This window comes from Pseudophryne corroboree, chromosome 2 (genome assembly GCF_028390025.1).
Source record: "Pseudophryne corroboree isolate aPseCor3 chromosome 2, aPseCor3.hap2, whole genome shotgun sequence".
Taxonomy (NCBI): domain Eukaryota; kingdom Metazoa; phylum Chordata; class Amphibia; order Anura; family Myobatrachidae; genus Pseudophryne; species Pseudophryne corroboree.
Window position 1 is genome coordinate 860,739,392 of NC_086445.1, and position 26,009 is coordinate 860,765,400.

General features: G+C 45.4%; 1 protein-coding gene across 5 annotated transcripts in view; it reads left to right on the forward strand.

The window, feature by feature from the left end:
• ZSWIM7 (zinc finger SWIM-type containing 7) overlaps nucleotides 1–26,009 on the forward strand; it is a 346,796-nt gene that overhangs the window by 162,558 nt on the left and 158,229 nt on the right. For 2 of the 5 annotated variants that reach the window (XM_063957374.1, XM_063957373.1), the window contains exons 3-4: nucleotides 23,012–23,033; nucleotides 25,253–25,355. In XM_063957374.1, the coding sequence (XP_063813444.1) occupies nucleotides 23,012–23,033; nucleotides 25,253–25,355 (125 nt within the window). The remainder of the gene's footprint in view (nucleotides 1–23,011; nucleotides 23,034–25,252; nucleotides 25,356–26,009) is intronic. The other 3 variants (XM_063957377.1, XM_063957375.1, XM_063957378.1) reach the window with 2 other exon arrangements.

Sequence of the window (26,009 nt, forward strand, 5' to 3'; positions counted from 1 at the left end):
ATGCACAAGACTATTGAGTGACAACTCCACATATGCATGCTTGCCCAGGGATCCTACTCAACAATTTCATAAAGAGTTGGACAACATGTTGACTGAGGCAGTTAGTCAAGGCATTATATCTAATACAGTATTTAGGGAATTGTCTAAACCCCATCCAGTAGTTCCGCTATTTTACATTATACCTAAGATACATAAAGATGCACACAATCCCCCTGGCAGACCTATCATATCTGCCCGGGGTCATTGTGTGAGGCCATATCCATTTATTTAGATGCCTTTTTACAGCCGTGCATCCAACATACACACACGCACCTCAAGGACACCTCAACACTGCTGAGAAAGTTTGAGGCACTTACGACAGTACCTGAAGGTACTTTATTGGCCTCTCTCGATGTGTCCAGTCTGTACACCTGTATTCCCCACGAGATGGGAATACAGGCAGTAAAATCACTGATCACTAATAATGCACTTTTTATGACGGGCCAGATGTAGATTTTTTCTTGAAATTATTGAGATTTACGTTAACTGATAATTATTTTGTTCATGACAACCAGTTTTACATCCAACTGACGGGGTGTGCGATGGGGTCCTGTGTGGCCCCATCGTTCGCCAATTCGTATATGTGGGCAGTAGACCAAAATCTGTTCCTTAGCCAGGCAGTCATAACACAACATCTTACCTTATACCTTCGTTACATAGACGACTTGTTGCTATTTTGGTCAGGGCCACAACACATCTTGGAAGATTGGATCAAGGCTCACAATATGTCATCTAGTCCAGTCAAATTAACTATGACTGTAGATTCACAGCAGATAGATTTCCTTGATGTGCATATTACAATTATAGATGGCAAGATCAATACATCCATGTATACTAAAAGCACTGACCGTAACACTCTGTTAAGGTATGATAGTTTCCATCCCAGAGCTACCATTAATGGTTTGCCGTACTCACAAATGTTAAGGGTATGTAGGATCAACAGTGATCTAAAAGTTAGGGATCAGCAGCTGGATGAGATGTTTATCAAGTTTAAGGATCGGGGATACCCTGACAGTTTGTTACATGGGGCCCGGGCTAAAGCCACTCTAAAGTCTAGACATCAACTGCTTGCGGAAAGGGACCAAATTACTAAAGGGAAGAGGTTCCCCTGGGTTAATCAATTTAATACGTCCTGCAGGCACACTAGCAGAAGAGCCAAAGAGCTCTGGCCAATCATAAGCACTGACCCAGATTTAAGGATGTTTAAAGACACTAAACTGATGCCCAGCTACACACGGAGCCGGAACATCAGAAGTCTAGTTGTCAAGACTGATGTGGCTAAAAAAATCTACAAGTGATGGTAGCTTTCTCAGGTCCAGAAAGGGCTGTTATAGGTGTGGGTGTACCACATGTAATTTCCTGGTCCCGGGGGACTCGTTTAAACATCCATACTCGGGTAGGAACATCAAACTCAAGGATGCATACACGTGCAACTCCAAATTTGTGATATATCTCTTGTCTTGCCCATGTGGGCTACACTACGTGGGCAAGACAGAGTGCACGTTCAAAGTTAGGATGACCCAACACAGATCTGCCATTAGGGCAGCATTAGTGACAGGAACCAGCGAACAGCCGGTGGCACGGCACTTCGCCACAGCTAAACATTCGCTTGCAGCATTGAGGTACCGTATTGTGGATCAGGTGCCTTTTTCCATCAGGGGGGGGATAGATCGAAGCGCCTCCTACAACTGGAAACCAGATGGATAATTGCACTGGACACGTTGAGTCCTAGAGGACTCAATGAGACCTTGGGCATGAGCAGTTTTGCTTAAACCTGGGTTGAATTTAAGAAGTATAGTTAAGACGACATATTCTATAGACAGGTCAATCTGATAGTCCCTCACCTTGATTATTATGTTTTGATATATAGTGATTATTGAATATACGTAGATTTCTTTTAAAGATCTTTTTGTATGACATGTTCCTGGTCTCACTAGGTGGAGCTGACTGCTATATTTTATTTATCTTTTGTTTTTAAGTGTTCTTGTTTTTGTACTTTGCTCACTGTGAACTAGGCATATTTTAGCTCAGTTCTTTTACATGTTGTATATATGCTTCAGACAGGCATTAGATTGCCTGATCTGTCTTATGAACTGCACGATTATTCTTGTGTGTATTATGTATTGACAGCACGCACCATGGCAACGGCCTCCCCCGCCCCCTGCATGACGGCACTGGGAGCTCGCGTCACGGACCGGGGTCACCTGACCGGAAGCGCTGAGTGCGGAAGCCGGGCAGCGGCGTGGAGAGGACGGCTGGAAGCGCGCCTGGTAAGTGTATTTAAATGTGTGTTATTCACTTGTTTGATCACTGTGTGTCCTGAAGACGGGGGCTTGCACCCCGAAACGTTGATAAAGTCTCACCTGACAGAGTTCACAGTTTCACCTGAGTCTCCAGAGTGCCGCCTCTTCTTTTCAATGCTATAGATACACAGACTGCCCAGTCTGTTTGGGAGGGCATCGGAGCATGAGCCTTACTCAAATAGCCCACGGGGGAGTGCCAGACAATTTATCCAGTATATATATATATATATATATATATATGTGTGTGTGTATATATGTATATTTGTACACACACACACACACACACACACGCACGCACGCACACACACACACACACACACACACACACACACACACACCTCATAATCTAGCACAGGTTGCGCCCCCATCTTCTCATGTATTGGAAAGTGGGTCCCTCCTCCTCAGCAGTGCAATCTTCCCAATATTCTGAAGGAATTACAAAACTCTTGATGGAAAATTGTTTTAGGCTAAAGTATCAGTGTTGACATTATGACATTTTGTGAATATCGACTTTCAGAACATGTCGAAATCCTGAATGCCAACATATAACACAACACCCTTTCCATCATATTCTGCAAATAACAAACATTTATTTCTTGTACAAAATGGAGGTTTAGGATGAACATATATGATCAATGCTTCAATTACAGTTAGTAGGAAGGAAAACATTGATTTTAAAAATACGGTATTTTGACCAATCTGATCTTGCCCATGTATTTCACGTTAAAAGGCTGGTACATCATTCTGATGTGTATTCCTACAGGAAAACACTCTTGCAGCAAATGTGTTCATGTCCATGATGTACAGACCATGAACACACCTTGCACTCACATGAGCACTTACGTTTACTGTGGGAGTATTCTCCTTAGTGTATTCTGAGATGGGGCTGATGTGCTTTGTTTTAAGTTGATGTTACATAAATAGAACGGTGTCCATCTAGAACAGTGGTTAGCGATCATTTTCCACCTTTGTACCTCCTGGAAGCCCATTTGTGTTATTTATACCCCCAGCATTTGCAAAGCAAAACATTTGTAATTAATGTAATTGCTAATAGATTGTCTAGACACCACTATACATAAAAGCTATACATCTTATAGAAACAATAAAAATAGGAGTTTAATTACCTACCGGTAAATCCTTTTCTCGTAGTCCGAATTAGGTTTTTGGGAAACTGGTTAGACAGTTTCTTTGAACAGAAGTCGGGCAGGACAAATAAAAGTCTTATTCATAGATTTATTAATTAGTACAGAAAAATACCCTGCACAGCAGGTGTCAGTCGGAGCTGGGGTTCCAGAAGAACGATCCTCGGGGAGGCTCTGCCATGACCCGATTGCGAGGGTCACGCTGAGAGGGTTGGTAACTGGCAAAACAGACAGTAAGGTTCTAAGGCAAGCTGTGAAGTAACTTGCTGGATTTAGTCAAATCGGATCAGCTGATGCTGCTGGGAGGCCCGGCTTACTCCACTGGAATGGACTTAAGAGTGACGACCAGAACAGCATGGATCGGTTACCAACTGCAGAATCTCTCTTTAATGCTGAAAAAGCAAGGCTGAAAAGCACAGAGTTGCCACACTATCGCAGTGTGAGCAGAGATGTTGTACCAACAATCTATACTCTCAAACTGACCATCTAAATACCTGCTGGTTGTTACTGATTGGCATAAGACCAGCCTCACAGCAGCTGAATGGCCCTGTCAGTCACTTGTCCAGAATCCAAAATGGCAACGCCCATGACCTAGCACTGCAGCACTCCAGCAGCCAGCCTGGAGCAAGTGCCTGTCCCTGCAGCCTCTCAACAGCCTGCAAGCGCCCGCTGCCAGCAGCCTGCTCCGCTCCCAGAGGAAACCCGCCACAAGGACCGGACGGGTAAGTCCCGGCGGCCCCGAATCCCTGATACCCCGGACTGTGACACATCCAAAAAATAAAATTCATACATCAGGACATTACATCCACCACCTTCCTACCAACCCAACTTAATTTTCCCATGTTTCTGGAAAGAAAAGTCATGACCCTAATCCAGTCCTCCCTCACCACCACCTCCCAACTTGACCATATCCCCTCCCGCCTCCTCCACTACCTCCCGCCTTCTGCCTGTTCCCACCTTGCCTACCTCCTCAATCTCTCCCTCTCTTCAGGCACTGTCCCCTCTGCATTCAAGCATGCCCTTGTCTCCCCTATTCTTTAAAAAAAACTACACACTCTCCAACTACCGACCCAGCTTTCTCCTCCCTTTTGCCTCAAAAACTCCTCAAGTGTTTTGTCTACAACTGCCTTACTACCTTTCTCGCCTCCTACCCAATGCATTACCCACTTCAGTCTGGCTTCCATCCTCTCCACCTCATTGAAACTTCCCTCACGAAAGTCTGCAATGACCTCCTTGCTTCCAAATCCATGGGTCAATACTCTTTGCTTGTTCACCTTGACATCTCTGCTGCGTTTGACACTGTGGACCACCCTCCTACAAATGCTTCACTTCCTTTGTCTGAGGTTGGGTAACTGCCTTCCCTTGGTCTGTGTGATACTACCTTCTCCTAGCTGTCTTCCTACCTCTCTGATAGTTCCTTCTCTGTCTCCTCCCATGGCCCATGGCTCCATCTACACACACACACACACACACACACACACACACACACACACACACACACACACACACACACACACTTCCTCTAACAGTAGATGTCCTCCACAGTTCAGTTCTTGGACCCCTGCTGTTCTCTCTCTCAATACATCCTCTTTAGATAAGCTCATTAGCTATTTTGACTTTGATTAAAGGTCTGCAGGTTTTATGGTGGAATCCATGAAAGACCTAGGTTCAATGGCTGCAGGAATTTCTTCCATGTCGGTCTCTGCTCGTCGAGGAATGTGGCTGCGCCAGTGGTCTGCCGACACGGAATCCAGGAGAGGTGTGAAGACCCTACCCTACACAGGTCAGGCTCTCTTTGGGGAAGCGTTGGATGCGTGGATCTCCACGGCTACAGCGGGTAAGTTGTCTTTTCTTCCCCCAGCTGCACCTGCTACGAAGAAACCTTTTTCTTCAGCTGCATCACAGTCCTTTCGGGTTGCTAAAGGAGGTTGTAGTGGGCGAGGCTGTGTAAAGACTGTGTAACCTATTAAGGTACACAGTCAGCGCTGGTTGGGGTCTCCTTATACCTTGAAAGTGCTATGTGTGGGTTGACTCCAATTTCTGTGTTTCTCTTGCCATTCCTGGGGGTGAAACTCTGTCTAGCCTCCCCTGTGTGTGTGTGTAGTGTTTGGGGTCTCCATTTAGCTATGTCCAGGGACTCTGTGTCATATGCTGCAGAGGATATGTCCTCTCAGGATGATCTCATTCCATGTAATCAGGATTGCACTGTTTTAGCGCAGATACCAGCAAGGGAGCCTGAATGGTTATCCTCTATCAAATGTATGATTTCTCAGATTTCTACTAGGGTTGCACAGAATGAATCTGCAACTCAGGTTTTACAGAACTCTGTGGCAGTTTAGTCCGGTTCTGTTACCTCAGGGCCCCCTTCTATAGGTTTCCACAAACGTGCTCTTGTCCAGATTATGTAAGATGACATGGATACCGATTCTGACACGGCAGACGGTGATGAGGATGTGCTCAGGGGGGCCGCATCTCTTGCTAAAGGAGTGCATTTGATGATAGAGTCTATTAGGGATGTGTTGAATATTGCTGATACAACACCTGAGCAGGTTGAGGAGGCTTACTTCACTGACCGTAAGAAAGCCTCGCTAACCTTCCCTACGTCCAGAGAATTAAATGCTATTTTTGAAAAAGCATGGGAAAACCCGGTGAAATAATTCCAGATCCCTAGAAGGGTTACTGGTTGCTTTCCCCTTTCCTGAGGAGGATAGGAAAAAATGGGAAACCCACCCATAGTGGACGCATCTGTATCCAGACTCTCGAAAAAGGTGGTTTTACCTGTCCCAGGATTTACCGCCTTAAAGGAACGGGCTGATCGCAAAATTGATACTACACTCAAATCCATATAGACGGCTTCAGGTCCTACTATTGCCTGTGCATGAATTTCCAAAGCTATAGTAAAGTGGTCAGGTATGTTACTTGAGGATTTGGATACAATGGATAAAAGTGACGTTGAATTGTTTTTACGTAACATTCAGGATTCTGCAGGTTTTATGGTGGAATCCATGAAAGACCTGGGTTCAATGGCTGCAGGAATTTCTTCCATGTCGGTCTCTGCTCGTCGAGGAATGTGGCTGCGCCAGTGGTCTGCCGACACGGAATCCAGGAGAGGTGTGAAGACCCTACCCTACACAGGTCAGGCTCTCTTTGGGGAAGCGTTGGATGCGTGGATCTCCACGGCTACAGCGGGTAAGTTGTCTTTTCTTCCCCCAGCTGCACCTGCTACGAAGAAACCTTTTTCTTCAGCTGCATCACAGTCCTTTCGGGTTGCTAAAACAAGAAAGGCCAAACCGTCCAACACCTTCTTTAGAGGAGGCCGACCAAAATCTAAGAAGCCTGCTGCTGCAGGTTCCCAGGAACAGAAGCCTGCTTCCAGTACACCAAAGTCCTCTGCATGACGGTGGACCGCGAGGCCTGGAGGTAGGGCCGGTGGGGGCGAGACTCAGACATTTCAGTCACGTCTGGGTGTGGTCCAGCTTGGATCCCTGGGTACAGGATATTGTGTTCCAGGGGTACAGACTGGAATTTCAAGAGCTCCCACCTCACAGATTCTTCAAATCAGGCTTACCAGCTTTGCTGACAGAAGCCATTAAAAAATTGGAAAGGGCAAATGTCATTGTTCCGGTTCCACCTCATCTGGCAATAAGGGGTACAAGATATTGTGTGCCAGGGGTACCGGCTGGAATTTCAAGATCTCCCTCCTCACCGGTTCTTCAAATCAGGTTTGCCAGCTTTGCCGGCAGACAGGGCTACCCTACAGGGAGCCATCCAGAAGTTGGTGGAGGCATAGGTTATTGTACCAGTTCCTCCCCAGATGCAAAACATAGGTTACTATTCGAACCTTTTCGTGGTACCGAAACCGGATGGTTCAGTCAGGCCCATTCTGAACTTAAAATCACTAAACCCCTTTCTGAGGGAGTTCAAGTTTAAAATGGAGTCTCTAAGGGCGGTGATATCAGGTCTGGAGGAGGGGGAATTTCTGGTATCCAGGATGCGTACCATCACATTCCGATTTGGCTGCCGCATCAAGCTTATCTCCGATTCACACTGTTGGACTGTCATTTTCACTTCCAGGCCCTGCCATTCGGCCTCTCCACAGCACCGAGGGTATTCACCAAGGTGATGGCGGAAATTATGGTTCTCCTCCGCAGACAAGGGGTGAACATAATTCCATATTTGGACGATCTGCTGATAAAGGCATCGTCCAAGGAGAAGCTGTTACGGTCCATAGCTCTCACGACTCAGCTTCTCAGGGAGCATGGTTGGATCCTGACTCTCCTAAAATCACATTTGAAACCAACCAGGAGATTGTCTTTTCTGGGAATGATCCTCGACATGGAAGTGCAGAGGGTGTTTCTTCCAGAGGAAAAAGCGTTCGTGATACAAACAATGGTCCTTGATGTCCTGAAGCCAGCCCGGGTGTCGGTTCATCAGTGCATTCGCCTTTTGGGGAAGATGTGTATACACCCTCCATGAAAAGGAATGCTTATATTGCATGTATACACCCTCCATGAAAAAGGAGGATAAAAATACTATAAAATAATTTTGTCAAACAGAAAACAATTAATGGCCTCACGCAGAGTTGAACACATACAAAGCAGAATTAACTAAATCTCACCTTTGTGACTGTATACAATTAGAGAGGCGTTACAGGTCGCACCTAAACTTTATGCCTGCATTGGCATGCTGACACTTGTGGGAGCACACAGGTGTAGGAAAAGTTCTAGTGCTAGGAAATACAGTACAGAAAAGGTTTTAACCATAATTGCAAACAGCACAAACAACAAAGACTTGATCGAAATGCATTGGCAAGTGTTGAACATAGATTGGTTTACTCTTTTTTTTTTTTTTTTTTTTTTTGAAGTGTATCCCATTCCTGGGACATGATAAATTGTTTATTAAAGGTGGCCAAAAGTTATCAGCCAAAGTTCCATAGGCACACACCAGCACTCCAGTGGGAAGATATTTTTATGTAGATAATGGGGTCAAGTCAATAAAAAAAAATATATGATTTAACGTTTATTCAATTTTTATATTGTTTGGAATAAGAAAATAAAGGTCACTACACCATTGATAAACTGTCTGGTCGATTCAATTAAACACAATGTAAATAGCGATAAGAAAATAAAGCTATATCATTGATACACTGTCTGGGTCATTTCAATTAAATGTGATGTGAGTCGCGCCAGGAAGGAGGTTCCAGAGCTACAGTATTCAATTCAGCATGCTGCTATGCCCAACCTCCTGGAGTGTGAGCAGAAATCCGACTAAACTACTGTCACAATGCTGTCTTCTGACATTAGTGTGGCACAAACTGTATTGCGGCGGGGCTCTTAAGTCGGAGAATGCCAGTTCTTCTGACTAAATACCCAGTTTAAGCCGTGAGTACCAGCATTCTCCGACATTACAGCTCGCTGAATTTAATAGCTTTAGGATCTCCTTCCCAGCCCGACTCACTTCGCATTTAATTGAATCGACCCAGACAGTATATCAATAGTGTAGCTTTATTTTCTTATCCCAAACAATCTAAAAATTGAATAAACATTAAAAAAAAAAAAAAAAAAAAAAAATTGATTTATTGAATTGACCCCATTATCTCTTTAACATGTCTGGAAAACAAAATCATTAAATTGGAGCAACAAACCCACAAAGTGAGGAAAACTGTGTCACAGCAAGATTAGACACATCTGGATTAAAGCTTTCTGCAGTAAGTAGCACTCCACACTCGGTAGACCAATTAAACAGAAGTTATCTGTACCATGAACTTGTCTTTTCCTCGAGGTTCAGTTGATGTTTGCCCAACATTCAGACCCGATCAAAGCAGAAAATTTGTTAGCAATTGGGCAAAACCATGTGCACTACAAGAGGGGGGAGTGGGGGGGGGGGCAGAGCCGGCCCTAGGTATAGGTAAACTAGGCAATTGCCTAGGGCATCTGGTATGCCTAGGGGCATCAGCAGCTTCTGCTGATTAAAATGATATGCGGCATGCCTATATTCTGTGTGTAGCATTTCGTACGCAGATACAGCCACAGTCGCACACAGTATATAGGCATGCCACATATCATTTTAATCAGCAGAAGCTGCTTGTGTATCCTAGCCACATAGCAATGCAAATCAGATGCATTTTCATAAAAAATAGGCACCCGACGTTAGCAGAGCTGCCAGTTGACTCACGCTGGGAACTACATGTGTCATTATGTGTATAAGGGCATTAATAATGTGTAACATATGTGTAAGGGGCACTATGTGTGTCATTATGTGTAGAAGGGCACTCATAATGTGCGGCATATGTGTAAGGACAAATGTGCACACTGTTCTTATTTAAATTACAGGGGGTAGGAAGAAAAAAAAAGGACTGCTATGTGTGGGGGGTGATGGTGCTGGGAAAGGGGTGCAGGGTCAGAGGCGGAACTAGCGGTGGTGCTAGGGGGCACCAGCCAAAATCTTGCCTAGGGGGGGGGGGGGGGGGGCAGATATAACATGTGTAGAGAGAGTTAGATTTGGGTGGGTTATATTGTTTCTGTGCAGGGTAAATACTGGCTGCTTTATTTTTACACTACAATTTAGATTTCAGTTTGAACACACCCCACCCAAATCTAACTCTCTCTGCACATGTTATATCTGCCCCCTGCAATGCACATAGGGGGTCATTCTCAGTTGATTGCACGTAGCAACTTTTTGATGCCCATGCGATAAGCTAGACGCCGCCTATGGGGGAGTGGATTTTTGCATAGCAAGGCTGCGGACGCTTATGCTGAATACTGTCACAGCTTTCTGGGATTTAGCAGTTGGAATAGCGGAAGTCCTGCCTGAATCATGGCGGATTTTTATGTACGGTTTCAACAAGCAGTGATTGCTGGATAATATTTTACTCTAAAATGCTAACATGGGCCCGCACAAATCAATGTTTAATCACCATTAGACAGCATGTAGCATCCAATTTGTTTCCGTACAGATCTTAGAGGGACATTTACTAAGCAGTGATAAGAGTGGAGAAGTGAGCCAGTGGAGAACTTGCCCCATCAACCAATCAGAAACTCAGTATAATTTTATAGTATGCAAATTATAGATGTTACTTCAGTGCTGATTGGTTGCCATGGGCACTTCTCCACTGGCTCACTTCTCCGCTCTTATCACTGCTTAGTAAATGTCCCCCTAAATGAGGTACTGTACTAGTAACCTTTACAAGTACTGTAAATAGCTTATATTATTAAAACGCCTGGACACGCCTGCGTTGACTCACCACTCCCAGAAAATGGTGAGTTGCCGCCCCGGATTGCCTTCCTGCTGCCAATCTTTTTGCGATCGCGCTGGCGATCGCTTTCTTCGTTCTTTTGGTCGTTGCCCGGCGGCGGCCGTCGCTGGGCAACGAGGCGCGTGTGCATTGCGGCCGCAGCGCAATTGCAGAACCGACCCGTTCGCACCACTGCAACAAACAGCAGCGTGCGAACGGGTTGGAATGACCCCCATGGTTTTGCCCATTTGCTAACAAATTTGCTGCTGCGATCAGGTCTGAATTAGGTCCATTATCATTAAGGGTGTTACACACATCTTTGAGATGCTTTGAGGCAGAGAATAGTGGGGAGGAGATTGTACTACACCACTGTAATCTTTCTTTACAGTGAAGCACTGAACTTACTGTACTAGTAGATTTTTAACACATGCTGATGACAATCATTACCAATGCTAGTTATCCCATTCTGATTGGCTAAACCTTAATTTATTTCTGAAGCCGATTCATGAATGTGCATATATTAAATATTTTGGTTGTGTTTTGCTACTTAAAATTGTCAATGTGCAGAAATATTATATCTGCTATATTATAAAAGGTTTGTTTAATTTAAATCAAGTTTAACAGTGAATGCGTATTTCACCCACAAAACAAGTTAAAAGTGTCATGGCTTTGTTGTATGTACATATGTAAGTGTATCAGGGTTTATATAAGCCTAAGGTAATACTGGAACATCATCAGTGCCTACCCATACCATACCTTGCAACTGTCCCTATCTCAGCAGGACGGTCCTGCTAATCGAACACTGTCCCACTGTCTCAACTGTGGTTTGCAATGTCCCACGGGCAATGGGGGACAGGGGGAGGTTAGTGAGTCTTTGAACACTGCTGTTTGCTGTGGGTGATCCGTAAACAGATGCCATGCATTTTAAAAGGGGGCCACGCCCACAACCACCAATGAAATGAACGACTCCAGATTGTGGCGACTAGCAGCAAAGCTAAAGGGGGACAAATATGTACTTGTGCCCATCTCACAGTAAAAATGCACAAGTGGGGGTAGGGGAAGCGGTTAAGATACCACCGCACAAAATCCCGGCGATACAATCCTGCACAGCGGTACAATGCCGGCGCCAGAATACCAGCGAGAGAGGCTATTCAACGACACCCATAGAGGGAGAATATAACCTGTGGCGAGCGCAGCGAGCCGCCGTGCCTACAGCGTGGAGAGTGCAGCGAGCCGGAAAGGGGCTTTCTAGCGCTCGTCCAGCTGCCTGCATACTGGTGGCTGGGATGCCGCTATCGGTATCCTGACAGCAGGCATCCCAGCCACCAGTAATTCATACTGAACCCGAGGGTAGAATTACTAAGGCTTATAAAACAGACAAGTGGAGGTGTTGTCCATAGAATCTAATCAGATTCTAACTATCATTTCTCTATTGCATTCTAGAAAATGATAGATAGACGTTCATTGGTTGCTATGGGCAACACTAATACTTGCTTTAGTAAATCTACCCCATGATGTGTTCTGCAAACAGTCAAACATTCAACTCCCAAAGTCCCGTAGCGGGGAGTGACAAAGATTTTTTTTTTTAAATAAATCAAAAAGAAAGGTTAGTTAAAGACTTCTGAACAGCGGACAATCAGTTTCTACCTATCATATTATAGATAGTTCTTAATAAATTATATGTACAGATTGCTTGGTTGCTTTTGGGAAACTTTTCCACTCTTCAGAAGGTTTGATCCATCTCCCCCTGCATCTCTGGAACATTCCCCTGCGATATCCATTTGTACTGTCAGTGAGCAGGAGAACAGGTGAAGATATGCAAGGCAAAACATTAACAAATAAGTATTAGACAGGCAGGATAAAAAATAAAAAGAAATAGAAATAAGAAAAAAATAGGATTTTAAATACCTACTGGTATTTTTTTCTCTCGTAGTCCGTAGAGGATGCTGGGGTCAACATTAGTACCATGGGTATAGACGGGTCCACTAGGAGCCATTGGCACTTTAAGAGTTTGAGAGTGTGGGCTGGCTCCTCCCTTTATGCCCCTCCTACCAGACTCCATCTAGAAACTGTGCCCGAGGAGACGGACATCTTTGAGAGAAGGATTTTACACAGATAGTGGCGAGATTCACATCAGCTCACACACAAAGCAAACTAAGCTAACTAGCTTGAAACATCACCAACGGCTGAACAAGATTACTTACTAAGTAACAAAACAGTACTTAACCTAGAACTAAGCAGTACTGAACTAAATAACCACTGCAGAATCACGAAGCGCTCGGCGGGCAGCCAAGAATCCTCTACGGACTACGAGAAAAGGATTTACCGGTAGGTAATTAAAATCCTATTTTCTCTTACGTCCTAGAGGCTGCTGGGGTCCACATTAGTACCATTTGGATGTACCAAAGCTTCCAGAATGGGAGGGAGAGCGCGGAGGCTCCTGCAGAACCAATTGACCAAACTTATAATGTCCTCAGAGGCCAAAGTATCGAACTTGTAGAACTTTGCGAACGTGTTCGACCCCGACCAAGTAGCTGCTTGGCAGAGTTGTAAGGTCGAGACACCCCGGGCAGCCGCCCAGGAAGAACCCACCCTATGAGTAGAGTGGGCCTTAACAGACGTAGGACATGGCAAGCCTGCCGTAGAATATGCATAACACCCAATAATAAGCAGGACACCCAATTTTCTTGGGATCATACAGGACAGAGAGTACAATTTTCTGTGACGAGCAGTCCTCCTCACATAGATTTTTAGAGCCCTTACAACATCTAAGGACTTTGATAAAATTGAGGCGTCAGTCGCAACTGGCACAATAGGTTGGTTGATATGAAATGACGACACAACCTTTGAAAGAAACTGCTGAAGTGTCCGAAGCTCAGCTGTGTCTTCATGGAAGATCAAGTATGGGCTTTTACATGACAAAGCCCCCAACTCCAACACACGTCTAGCAGAAGCTAAGGCCAACAAAGTGACAGCCTTCCACGTGAGAAAACTTGACCTCAACCTCCTGTAGAGGTTCAAACCAGTCCGACTGGAGGAACTGCAACACCACGTTCACATCCCAAGGCGCCTGTTAAAGTCAAAGTACTTTCTAATAAATATTTTAAATGCCAGCTCTAATATATACTGCGGACGCCAGGAGCATCTTATTACCATGTGCTATGAATGTGCTCTGTACGTCGCAAAACACTACATCCCATAAGAGAAAACAATACACCCACACATTGTCTAAGCTCCAAAGCTCATTGATGTATATGTTTGTTATTAAAAGGATATATATACAATATATCACATGTACAGTATATATATTACATTGTTACAATATACACAATAAGCAGTTACTACAAACTAATTCAAATACAGCCACAGCCAGCATACAATTACCATCTCTCTCAATGCACTTTATGCACTAATCGCTCCAGTTCTTCCATCTTTAGCTCTACCTCAACACCAGCTAACAGCAACAGAGTATCACCAACACACCATCTCGCTCTGGACCCAGGAGAGAAACCGGAAACTCTTCTGTGTGGGATCAACTATACTCTGAGTCTGTTGGGGGTGTACAGATCTCTTGTTATTGGTCTAGGGGAGGGAACTTTCTCATTCATGATGAGTCATTGGTCAGTGCGAGGGCTTTTGTTCAAGGTTGCTGGTCTCTGGTTTCCTGTCCATCACATGCTCCTTTGAAAATCCTTTTATTCCGATAAAAGTGACTTCATATTCCTATATTTAGTCATATCTACTCATGGCAATGTGCTACAACCTAATCACAGGCATCAAATGAATCCACACATTAATCTGGTTACTTTGACACCAAGCACGACATGTCCATTTTGCTCCACTCCAACAATACACATACATGACGTTATATTCCATTATATAATTTGAAATCTTATGATGTCTGGTGCTTGATATGTTTACATTTATGTGCTGTATGAAATATGTGTTGAATGTATCTTTGTGGCATGTCTGCGTAAATGTGTATGTTACTATATATTGCTGTGCACGCTGTGTGTATTCGCAAGTATAGCGACTCACAATGTGTGGGGTTTGTATGTTCTCTCTATGTAATATTTTTGACTTTGACACGCCGTAGGTGGTACAAAGGGAGGATGGATATGCAGAACTCCCTTCAAAAGGGAGGGCAGCCAACTGTTTCTGGAAGAAAATGGATAGGGCGAAATTTGGACCTTTATGGATTCTAACTTCAGGCCCATATCCACAACTGCTTGCAGGAAGAGGAGAAAAATGTCCCAGTTGAAACTCCACTGCAGGAAACTTCTTGGACTCACACCAAGATACATACTTTTTTCAAATCCGATGGTAATGTTTTGACGTTACTCCTTTCCTAGCCTGTATCAGGGTAGGAATAACCTTGTTTGGAATGCCCTTCCAAGCTAGTATCTGGCGTTTAACCTCCATGCCGTCAAACGTAGCCGTGGTAAGTCTTGATAGGCGAACGGCCCCTGCTGCAGCAGGTCCTCCCGAAGAGGAAGAGGCCTCGGCTCTTCTAGCAGTAGATCCAGAAGATCCGCGTGCCAAGACCTTCTTGGCCAGTCCGGAGCAATGAGGATTGCCTGAACTCTTGTTCTCCTTATGAGTTTGAGAACTCTTTGAATGAGTGGAAATGGAGGAAACACGTACACCGACTGGAACACCCACGAAGTCACTAGGGCGTCCACCGCCACTGCTTGCGGGTCCCTCAACCTGGAACAATACCGCCGAAGCTTCTTGTTGAGACGAGAGGCAATCATGCCGATCTGGGGTACGCCCCAAAGATCTGTTACCTCCTTGAACACCTCCGGATGGAGACCCCACTCCCCTGAATGGAGATCGTGTCTGCTGAGGAAGTCCACTTCCCAGTTGTCTACTCCCGGAAGATTGCTGACAGCGCCAACGCGTGTTTTTCTGACCAGAGGAGGATTCTTGTTACCTCTGACATTGCAGCTCTGCTCTTCGTTCCGCCCTGTCGATTTATGTAAGCCACTGTCGTTACATTGTCCGACTGCACTTGAATGGCCCAATTTCTCAAAAGATGGGCCGCTTGAAGAAGACCGTTGTAGACGGCTCTTAGTTCCAGAATGTTTATCGGCAGGCCGGCTTCCAGACTTGACCACCTTCCTTGGAAGGTTTCCCCTTGAGTGACTATGCCCCAGCCCCGGAGACTTGCATCCGTTTTTAGAAGAATCCAGTCCTGAATCCTGAACCTGCAGCCCTCCAGAAGGTGAGGTAATTGCAGCCACCAGAGGAGTGAAATCCTGGCCTTTGGTGACAGACGTATTCTCTGGTGCATCATGGAGGGTGTATACATGCAATATAAGAGAGGAGTGTGTAAGAGAGGAGTGTGCTGTGGTGAGATGCCCTCTTTACCTTGTAATTTACCTAATGAACAGAAACAGTTGTCGGGGTGCCTGCAGTCATGTGACCGACGCCGGAATCTCGACACCACTCAGGAGACCGTGCTGGATCACCAACAGTTGACATCCCAATGGTGAGTGTCGGGTGGGTGTTACGTTTATGGTGGGGGTTAGCTACGGCGTCCCCGAGGGTTAGCCGTAGCTAACACCACCTGAGGGTTAGCCCTAGGGGGTTACGGTGAGGGTTAGCTACGGCATACCCGAGGGTTAGCCGTAGCGAACACCACCTGAGGGTTAGCCCGACCTGCCATCCCTGGAGGGTAGGGGACAGGCGGGGATGCCGCGGTTGGTCATGGGACCGCTGGCATCCTGACAGCTGGGATACAGTATGTATTCCAGAAAACCAAACCATATGAAAAGGGTGTGACTAGTACTTTGTTCCAGGACCAATAGCAAACTTTTTAAGGGCCTATAGATTAGTTAGGTGTGCCAAGCTCACTGCACGTGTGTTGTTACAGGCTTCTAATGAGGCCGCAGTGCTGCCATAGTACGCCAAGAAACAGGGAGGACTGTTTGGGGGGGTGGGGGGGGACAGGAAACGCTGGATGTTTCACTGTGTTTGGCACCAGTAGTTGGGGCTGATGCTAATCCTTTTAGTGCCATATTTGAGTAACTTTGGGTGCCTCCAGGTAACTTGGCTGTTTATTTAGAAATACATAAATAAATGATCCAAAGCATGTGTTATTATCATGTAGTGTCGGGCCACCAGAGCATAGACACCTTACCTCGATAGCTTACCATATGAATGCAATTGTACTGTATATTACTGAGATCTCTCCATTACTATTATCATGTAGGAAGTATGTCTGTTTTGCTGGTCCATTATGGTGCGCAGTGTTGTTGTTTTTTTAGTCTAGATTACCCCTCCCATAAGGTGGGTACACACTGGTAGATATATCTGCCGATCAGTTGATCGGCAAATATATTTATGGACGGATCGGGCAGTGTGTTGGGCATACACACTGCCCGATCCATCGGGGACTGACGTCATGAACTGGGAGGGCGTGTACACACGCCCACACAGTTCAGCTGTCAATCACCGCCGACTGCCGCAGCATGTGCACGGGCGGTCAGGCGACCGCCCGTACATACACAGCGGCGCGACAAAATATTGGTACACACTGGCTGACAGACCCGCGATATATCGGCCGTTCAAGAGAACGGACGATATATCTGCCAGTGTGTACCCACCTTTACATGCACTTGCGATGGACCAATGAATTGATTTGAGCAACTACCATTCTGTGGGGGAGATGCATTAAGACTTGAAGGGGGATATTCAATTGTTTGGAAAGTCAGTTGGGTGTCCGTTTTTTCCTATGTAATAGACAGGAAAAAAACAGACACCCAACCGACTTTTCAAACATTTGACTTCCCCCCAGAAAAGTGATAAAGTGGAGAGTGATCAAGTACCAGCCAATCCGCTCCTAACTGCCATGTCACAGGCTGTGTTTGAAAAAAGTCAGTTAGGAGCTGGTTGGCTGGTACTTGTAGCCTTTAACCATGCTTTCCCAATCTCCCGAAAGATTCGTTAGACTCCATAATTACTTAGGGGCCTATTTACTAAGCCTTAGATGTAGATAAAGTGGACGGAGATAGTCTCCATCCAAGGCTTAGGGTAGAGTCTGCTGGTTCATGGTGAAGTGAGCAGGGACCCGCATGATGCTGGCCGACCATGTAATGAGCAGGATGTGGATGATGATGATGGTATTTGTGTCATCACATCATGTCCCTGTCCCCAGCGTTGAAAAGACATTAATACTGGCACACCATCACAAGGTGGCCCGTGATAATGTATATAGAGTTGACCCACACAAAGCCAGAAATACTAGCAAACCATCAAGGTTAAGTGTGTGTGTGTGGGGTGCAGCCGTGATTGAATGTATTGCACTGCTCCGCCTCTGTCCCGCCCACACAATGCTGGGAATACTATCAATCCTTGAAGGCGGCAGAGCCACGTTTATGCATATTCTGGTGCTCCACGCCCGGCCCACCCTCCTGGATCCTCATCTACTGAGATGAGATTTATCACAGACAGCAGGTAACTGATGTAGGCTATGTTTAAAAAAAAAAAAAAAAAAAGACACTTTTTTTGTTTTCTGAAAAGACCATGGCCCTCATTCCGAGTTGTTCGCTCGGTATTTTTCATCGCATCGCAGTGAGAATTCTCTTAGTGCGCATGCGTAATGTTCGCACTGCGCATGCGTCAAGTAACTTTACTAAGAAGAAAGTAATTTTACTCACGGCTTTTTCGTCGCTCCGGAGAACGCATTGTGATTGACAGGAAATGGGTGTTACTGGGCGGATGTACGGCGTTTTAGGGGCGTGTGGCAGGAAACGCTACCGTTTCCGGAAAAAACGCAGGCGTGTCTGGAGAAACGGTGGGAGTGCTTGGGCGAACGCTGGGTGTGTTTATGACGTCAGCCGGGACCGAAAAGCACTGAATTGATCGCACAGGCAGAGTAAGTCTGGAGTTACTCAGAAACTGCTAACTCGGTTTTGATCGCAATATTGCGAATACATCGGTCGCACATTTAAGATGTTTAGATTCACTCCCAGTAGGCGGCGGCTTAGCGTGTGTAACTCTGCTACATTCGCCTTGCGAGCGAACAACTCGGAATGAGGGCCCATGTATCCTGTCCAAACGTACATTCATGAAAACTATTCATGCTCTATGTATGTGTGCAGGGGATGCTGTTCGGGATCCCGGACGCCGGTTTTTCATACTGATCCCATGTGCAGAGATAAAATATAAACCACTCTGATTATTGAGCAAAACAGTCAGTGTTTCAGATAAAACATGTCAAGCAATACAGTGCAACCCTAAAACGTTGTGAATTTTGATATTGGAGTGCTGTTTGCTTGCTGAACTATTGTCTCTTTTTACAGGCACCCATAGTAAAAACCACTTGCTGTATGCTGAATGAATATGTATGCATACTGTACATACATACATACATACATACATACATACATACATACATACATATTACGCTCTTCCAGTTGTACGCTTCTGTTTGTGTTGGAGGTGTAAAACTGTTGCTTCCTCTGGTATTACATCTGAGATTATCTTCATAACATAATCTCCTTCTAAATATTGCTAATACTATTGCTGGATTTTTATCTTCTCTACATCCTGGTAAAGTATATATACTTTGGTCTTTGAGGCCACTCTGATGCTAAATAAATACAGATTAGCAAATCGCTAAAATTAGGCCGTGTCCTCATGTACTCATTGCAAATAATAAACTACATTAAAGTGTACTTTGTTATTTAATAATATAAGCTATTTACAGTACTTGTAAAGGTTACTAGTACAGTACCTCATTTAGGGGGACATTTACTAAGCAGTGATAAGAGCGGAGAAGTGAGCCAGTGGAGAAGTGCCCATGGCAACCAATCAGCACTGAAGTAACATCTATAATTTGCATACTATAAAATGATACTGAGTTTCTGATTGGTTGATGGGGCAAGTTCTCCACTGGCTCACTTCTCCACTCTTATCACTGCTTAGTAAATGTCCCTCTAAGACAGCGGTGGCCAACCTGTGGCTCTTGAGCCGCATGTGGCTCTTTCTTTATTCAGATGTGGCTCCCTACACTCTAAATCATGTGACCACAACAGATACAGAAACCGCTGCACTCCAGCCAGACACACAGCAGCACTACAGGGACTGAAAACTGAAGGAGTCGGATACTAGAGGTGTGACACCCACTGGAAAACAGAGGACACATTAGGGACTGCTGCAATGGCATGAGTTGATGGGGGGGGGGGGGGAGGGGGGGATGTAGTGCTAGAGTGACACGTGGCAGAGCTGGCTGGAAAGACACAGGAGGGTCCTGGCAGGAGTGACGTGGGAGGGTGCTGGAAGTAGTGACACATGGAAGAGCTGGCTGGAGTGACATAGGAGGATGGCAGCAGTAGTGACACATGGGGGAGCTGGAAGTAGTGACACATGGGAGAGCTGGCTGGAGTGACCTAGGAGGATGGTAGCAGTAGTGACACATGGGGGAGCTGGAAGTAGTGACACATGGGAGAGCTGGCTGGAGTGACATAGGAGGATGGCAGCAGTAGTGACACATGGGGGAGCTGGAAGTAGTGACACATGGGAGAGCTGGCTGGAGTGACCTAGGAGGATGGTAGCAGTAGTGACACATGGGGGAGCTGGAAGTAGTGACACATGGGAGAGCTGGCTGGAGTGACCTAGGAGGATGGTAGCAGTAGTGACACATGGGGGAGCTGGAAGTAGTGACACATGGGAGAGCTGGCTGGAGTGACCTAGGAGGATGGTAGCAGTAGTGACACATGGGGGAGCTGGAAGTAGTGACACATGGGAGAGCTGGCTGGAGTGACCTAGGAGGATGGTAGCAGCAGTGACACATGGGAGAGCTGGCTGGAGTGACAGGAGGTTGTTGGCTGGAGTGACACATGGGAGACCTGGCTGGAGTGACACAGCAGGGTCTTGGCAGTAGTTACACATAGGAGAGCTGGCTGGAGTGACATAGGAGGGTGCTAGTAGGAGTGACACATGGAAGAGCTGGCTGGAGTGACAGGAGGGTGTTGGCAGGAGTGACACACGGGAGACCTGGCTGGAGTGACACAGCAGGGGCTTGGCAGTAGTGACACATGGGAGAGCTGGCTGGAGTGACACGGGGGAGCTGGCTGGAGTGACATAGGAGGGTGCTAGCAGGAGTGACACATGGGGGAGCTAGCTGGAGTGACAGGAGGGTGTTGGCAGGAGTGACACACGGGAGACCTGGCTGGAGTGACACAGCAGGGTCTTGGCAGTAATGACACATGGGAGAGCTGGCTGGAGTGACACAGCAGGGTCTTGGCAGTAGTGACACATGGGAGAGCTGGCTGGAGTGACACGGGGGAGCTGGCTGGAGTGACATAGGAGGGTGCTAGCAGGAGTGACACATGGGGGAGCTGGCTGGAGTGACAGGAGGGTGTTGGCAGTAGTGACACATGGGAGAGCTGGCTGGAGTGACATAGGAGGGTGCTAGCAGGAGTGACACATGGGGGAGCTGGCTGGAGTGACATAGGTGGGTGCTAGCAGGATTGACACATGGGAGAGCTGGCTGGAGTGACATGGGGGAGCTGGCTGGAGTGACATAGGGTGCTAGCAGGAGTGACACATGGGAGAGCTGGCTGGAGTGACATGGGGGAGCTGGCTGGAGTGACATAGGACAGTGCTAGCAGGAGTGACACATGGGGGAGCTGGCTGGAGTGACCGTAGGGTGCTAGCAGGAGTGACACATGGGGGAGCTGGCTGGAGTGACAGGAGGGTGCTGGCTGGAGTGAAACATGGGGGAGCTGAAGTTTATTATGTGAATCTGACTTTTTCAATTATTTTATGTGAAAGTGGCTTTTTCATTGGATCTGGCTTAAAAATTCTTGTTTTATGTCGTTCTGGCTTTTTCAATGTATTTTATACCAGGGGTGTGGTCTAGCAGGCACAAGGCCACATTCCATTTTTGCATGTGTGCCATCGGCTCGATGTCGGCTCTTTGACGTACCTAACAAGGTTTTTTGGCTCTTTGTCACTGACTGGTTGGCCAACCCTGCTCTAAGATCTGTACGGAAACAAATTGGATGCTACATGCTGTCTAATGGTGATTAAACATTGATTTGTGCGGGCCCATGTTAGCATTTTAGAGTAAAATATTATCCAGCAATCACTGCTTGTTGAAACCGTACATAAAAATCCGCCATGATTCAGGCAGGACTTCCGCTATTCCAACTGCTAAATCCCAGAAAGCTGTGACAGTATTCAGCAACTGACAAAAAATCTTCTGCTCTTTCAATGCATTTGTTTAACCCCCATAACCATCTGATCCATCCTGTATGCCCACCCACGTGTGTGGGCAAGTTAGAAACTGAAACGTTCAACCAATTGGGTGGATGGAAAAAATAGTCTGACAGCTTTTTGTTATCACTGACCTGATTGTAGGTACAACCATAAGATTGATTGTGGAAGCAGCTACATGAAATGAAGTAAAATAAAAGCCCTTTCCATGTTTAGTAAAGTAATTTCACCTAAACTGATTCTGCCATAGATATCATTTTCTTTAAAAGGAACATATAAACTAGCAAGTGTATTTTGAGTTTTACTGCTTTCGGGACACTGCTTATCGATGGAAGATCACATATCACACTTTCATGAGGGCTGATATATGGCCTCAGATCTAATACAATGCCCATTGATTATCTGATCAAAGGGCCTAATTCACACCTGATCGCAGCAGCAAAATTGTTCTTTAATGGGCAAAACCATGTTGCACTGCAGGTGGGGCAGATGTAACAGAGAGAGTTAGATGTGGGTGGGTAGATTTTAGTTTGAACACACCCCACCCAAATCTCTCTCTGCACATGTTATATCTGCCCCCCCCCCCCCCCCCCCCCTGCAGTGCACATGGTTTTGCATATTAGAGAACAATTTTGCTTCTGCTGTCAGGTCTGAATTAGGCCCAAAATCATTAATATCCTTAATGGGCATAAATTTGTTAGAGTAATTGCTAGTAACCTGTGGGCTTGATCAATTTCCAGTGACATTTTTGCTTGCACCTCCAAGCAGCCTTGAATTGGGGCTAGTCATGAGTTGGCTTCTAATGGAATAGCCTTCAACAATTTTCCAGAGAACAGGGGACGCAGTACAACCTGTGGCTAATTGAAATTCCCAGTTGAGTACGTGCTTATGCTCATGAACAGTACATTTCAAATGTTTATTTTTATTTATGTTTTGTTGTACTTTTTATTATGTAATTAATAACATTTATAATGGACATGATAGACTGAAACCAGATTCTGTATTGATACTTGGAAGATGTCATTGCATTGATTTTTTATACACCTTTTTGCTTGTTTTGTTTGCAGTTTCTGATGAACATCTACTGGGGTGAGTGTGTTGCACTAGTATGTAGTACTTGGGAAGTGTAAACAGAAATGAGCTTTCAGGCTGTTAAGTTAAGTTACCGGACAGAGCTTTCCAGTTAAATTGGATTCTGATCTATTACATAAGAGAGTACAATTTATGTAATAAGCTTCAATTGTTTGTTCTTATGTATAATCCCCCTCGCTCATTGTAAAGCTTGATTTGTTTTGTGGTCTGTTTGTTTTTTGTTTTGTTTTGTTATTACCTTAGCAGCTTAGCTAAATACTTTTCATTCAGTGTAATAGGGAAAACTATGAACCAAATGGGATGCTATCTCCTGCTAAATTCAAATGCATGCTAAACCCACCTCACCTCGGGCATTCAGAAGTGGGAATGTGGATTGAAGGATAGACCATAGATAGGTAGTCAATTGGTCGACGGGATCAAAAGGTTGACAGTTAAATGGCCGACATGCAAATGGTCGACACAGGAAATGTCAACACTTTAAAAAAAATTCTAATTCTAACCCCTCACCCTAATCCTCAAAAAACATAAAAAACAATGTCAACTGTTTCCGTGCCGACCTTTTGAGCGTGTAAACCTTTGACCCTGTTGACCTAAGTCCATATTGACCACTTAACTGTCGACCTTTTGGCCCTGTGGATCATCTGGTCTCGACCTTTTGCCCATAGCAATCAATTAGCTTCTAGCTATCATGTTATAAAATGAACTGTATAAATGGGTGGTCTTCAGTATGCTGACTGACGGGATCCCGGCGCACAGTATACCAGCGCCGGAATCCCGACAGCCGGCATACCGACACTTATTCTCCCTCGTGGGGTCCACGCCCCCCTGGAGGGAGAATAAAATAGCGTAGCGCGCCACCGTGCCCGTGTCGGTAAGCCGGCGGTCGGGCTCCCGGCGCCGGTATACTGGTCGCCGGGAGCCCGACTGCCGGCATACCATACTGAACCCGTATAAATGATAGCTAAAAGCTGATTGGTTTCTGAAGACAACTTCTCCACTTGTCCTATTTGGAAGTTTTGATACCTCTTCCTTGATCTTTAGAATAGTGCATAATGTGGTAAGTGAAAAAGAAATGTTCAGTTATCAGTGTTATTATTATCCTTCATTTATTTAGTATAATAGTTTTATATAGTGTTGACAGTGCACTCTCACCTTTTATCTTTAGCTAGTATTGTGGCAGATGCTCACACCGCCTCTGTGTATAGGCGACTGATACCGCCAGTGGAATAATATGATGCTTATGTTACTCCCTGACAATGTCTTCCATTGTCATTGTTTGGAATCCAATGTTCCTACCCTCTGAGTCATCACTTTCTTTTTATAAACCATTTTGCTTTTTTGAGATGTTATACAGGTATGTGTCAAAGCATAAGAGCTTAGTGCTGATCATCTACATATAAATCAGTGAAAGAAATAAACAAGAAGGCAGGCTACAGTCAGTGGTTTATGTAATGTAAGTGAAACAATCTAAGTTATCCACGTACTAATACAGCATAATTTCTGAAGTATGGCTAAAACTAGCCTCTCTCTGTGCTCCAGGTACCTAGTCCCTGGTTGGGGTTTGGTATGATTTACCGCCGCTCGTGATGCCGAATGTCATTATGCCGACAACGGCATCCTGAGCGGTGGAATGGCAGCAGGGGGGCAAGCACAACTAAGCCCCTTGCGGACTCAGTGTACACCCATAGAGGGGTAATCACCTACCTCGCCGGTAAACTAGCGGCGGTATACCGCCACATACTCCTGGTTGCTAGTACTCTCTGCTAAGCCGCAGCTTTTTCTCACACCAAGTTCCATTGTGCTTCATCTGCGACATGTGTAAAACCAATTAATGTGTGGTTAAAGTCGTTAAGTCTCTGGTACACGCTACAGGCGAATCACACCATATGGCATTAAGATGCTCGGTAAGTGAGGGCATTTTAGTATATCACAATAGATAAAGATGTTCAATAAACAGTTTGGAATATTTTATTTAAAAAAAGAAAATGTAAATTCCAAAACCTAAAAATAGCTACAGTATAGTCTATATCCCAGTTTAATTCAGATGTTTGCTTTTCTACTGGTGTTCTCTGTCTACCCGTCACACAGCAGATGTGTTTTTTAGAAATGAATCTTTTATCCTAAGTTGTGGATGGTCCAGCTTGCTTCCCTGGTGTGATGTTAATGGATGCTATTAGTTTTAACCTACTCTTCTGTTGTATTCACATTATTTTCAGACTGAAGTTTATATTTGGGCCCACAGCTTTATATGCCCTGGATTTAGTTGATCAGCGTTCAGTAACACATGTGACCAGTCCCAGCAGAAGAAGCACATTTCAGGTATGTGTAACATTGTCACCCAGGTTCCTTTCTAACAGCTGTACATTGGGCTTAATTCATGTTTCTATGCAAATGCAATTGCAGTTTTCTAGACTACAGAGCTGTTAATGTTGGAAAGTGAAGCTGCCGCGCAGAAATGAAGAGACACCCACTGGACTCATTGCAAACTCATTTGCAACTGCGCACACGTTCACAGCCTATACGCAAAAACAAGGAACACAGGGGGTCATTCCGAGTTGATTGCTAGCTGCTGTTTGCAGCGCAGCGATCAGGCAAAAAATCGGCATTTCTGCGCATGCGTATGGGCCGCAGTGCGCACCCGCGACGTACTTTCACCAAAAACTATGCAGTTTTACACAAGGCCGAGCGACTCTTTTCTGTCGTTCTGCTGATTGGTGAGTGATTGACAGGACTGGGGCGTTTCTGGGAGGTACCTGACCGTTTTCCGGGAGTGTGCTAAAAAACGCAGGCGTGCCAGATGAAAACGCAGGCGTGCCTGGGGAAACGGGGAGTGGCTGGCTGGACGTAGGGCGTGTTTGTGACGTCAAAACAGGAACTAAACAGACTGAAGTGATCACAAGGAAGGAGTAGGTCTGCAGCTACTCTGAAACTGCTTGAAAAAATTTCAGCACTGTTCTGCTAACCTTTAGTTCG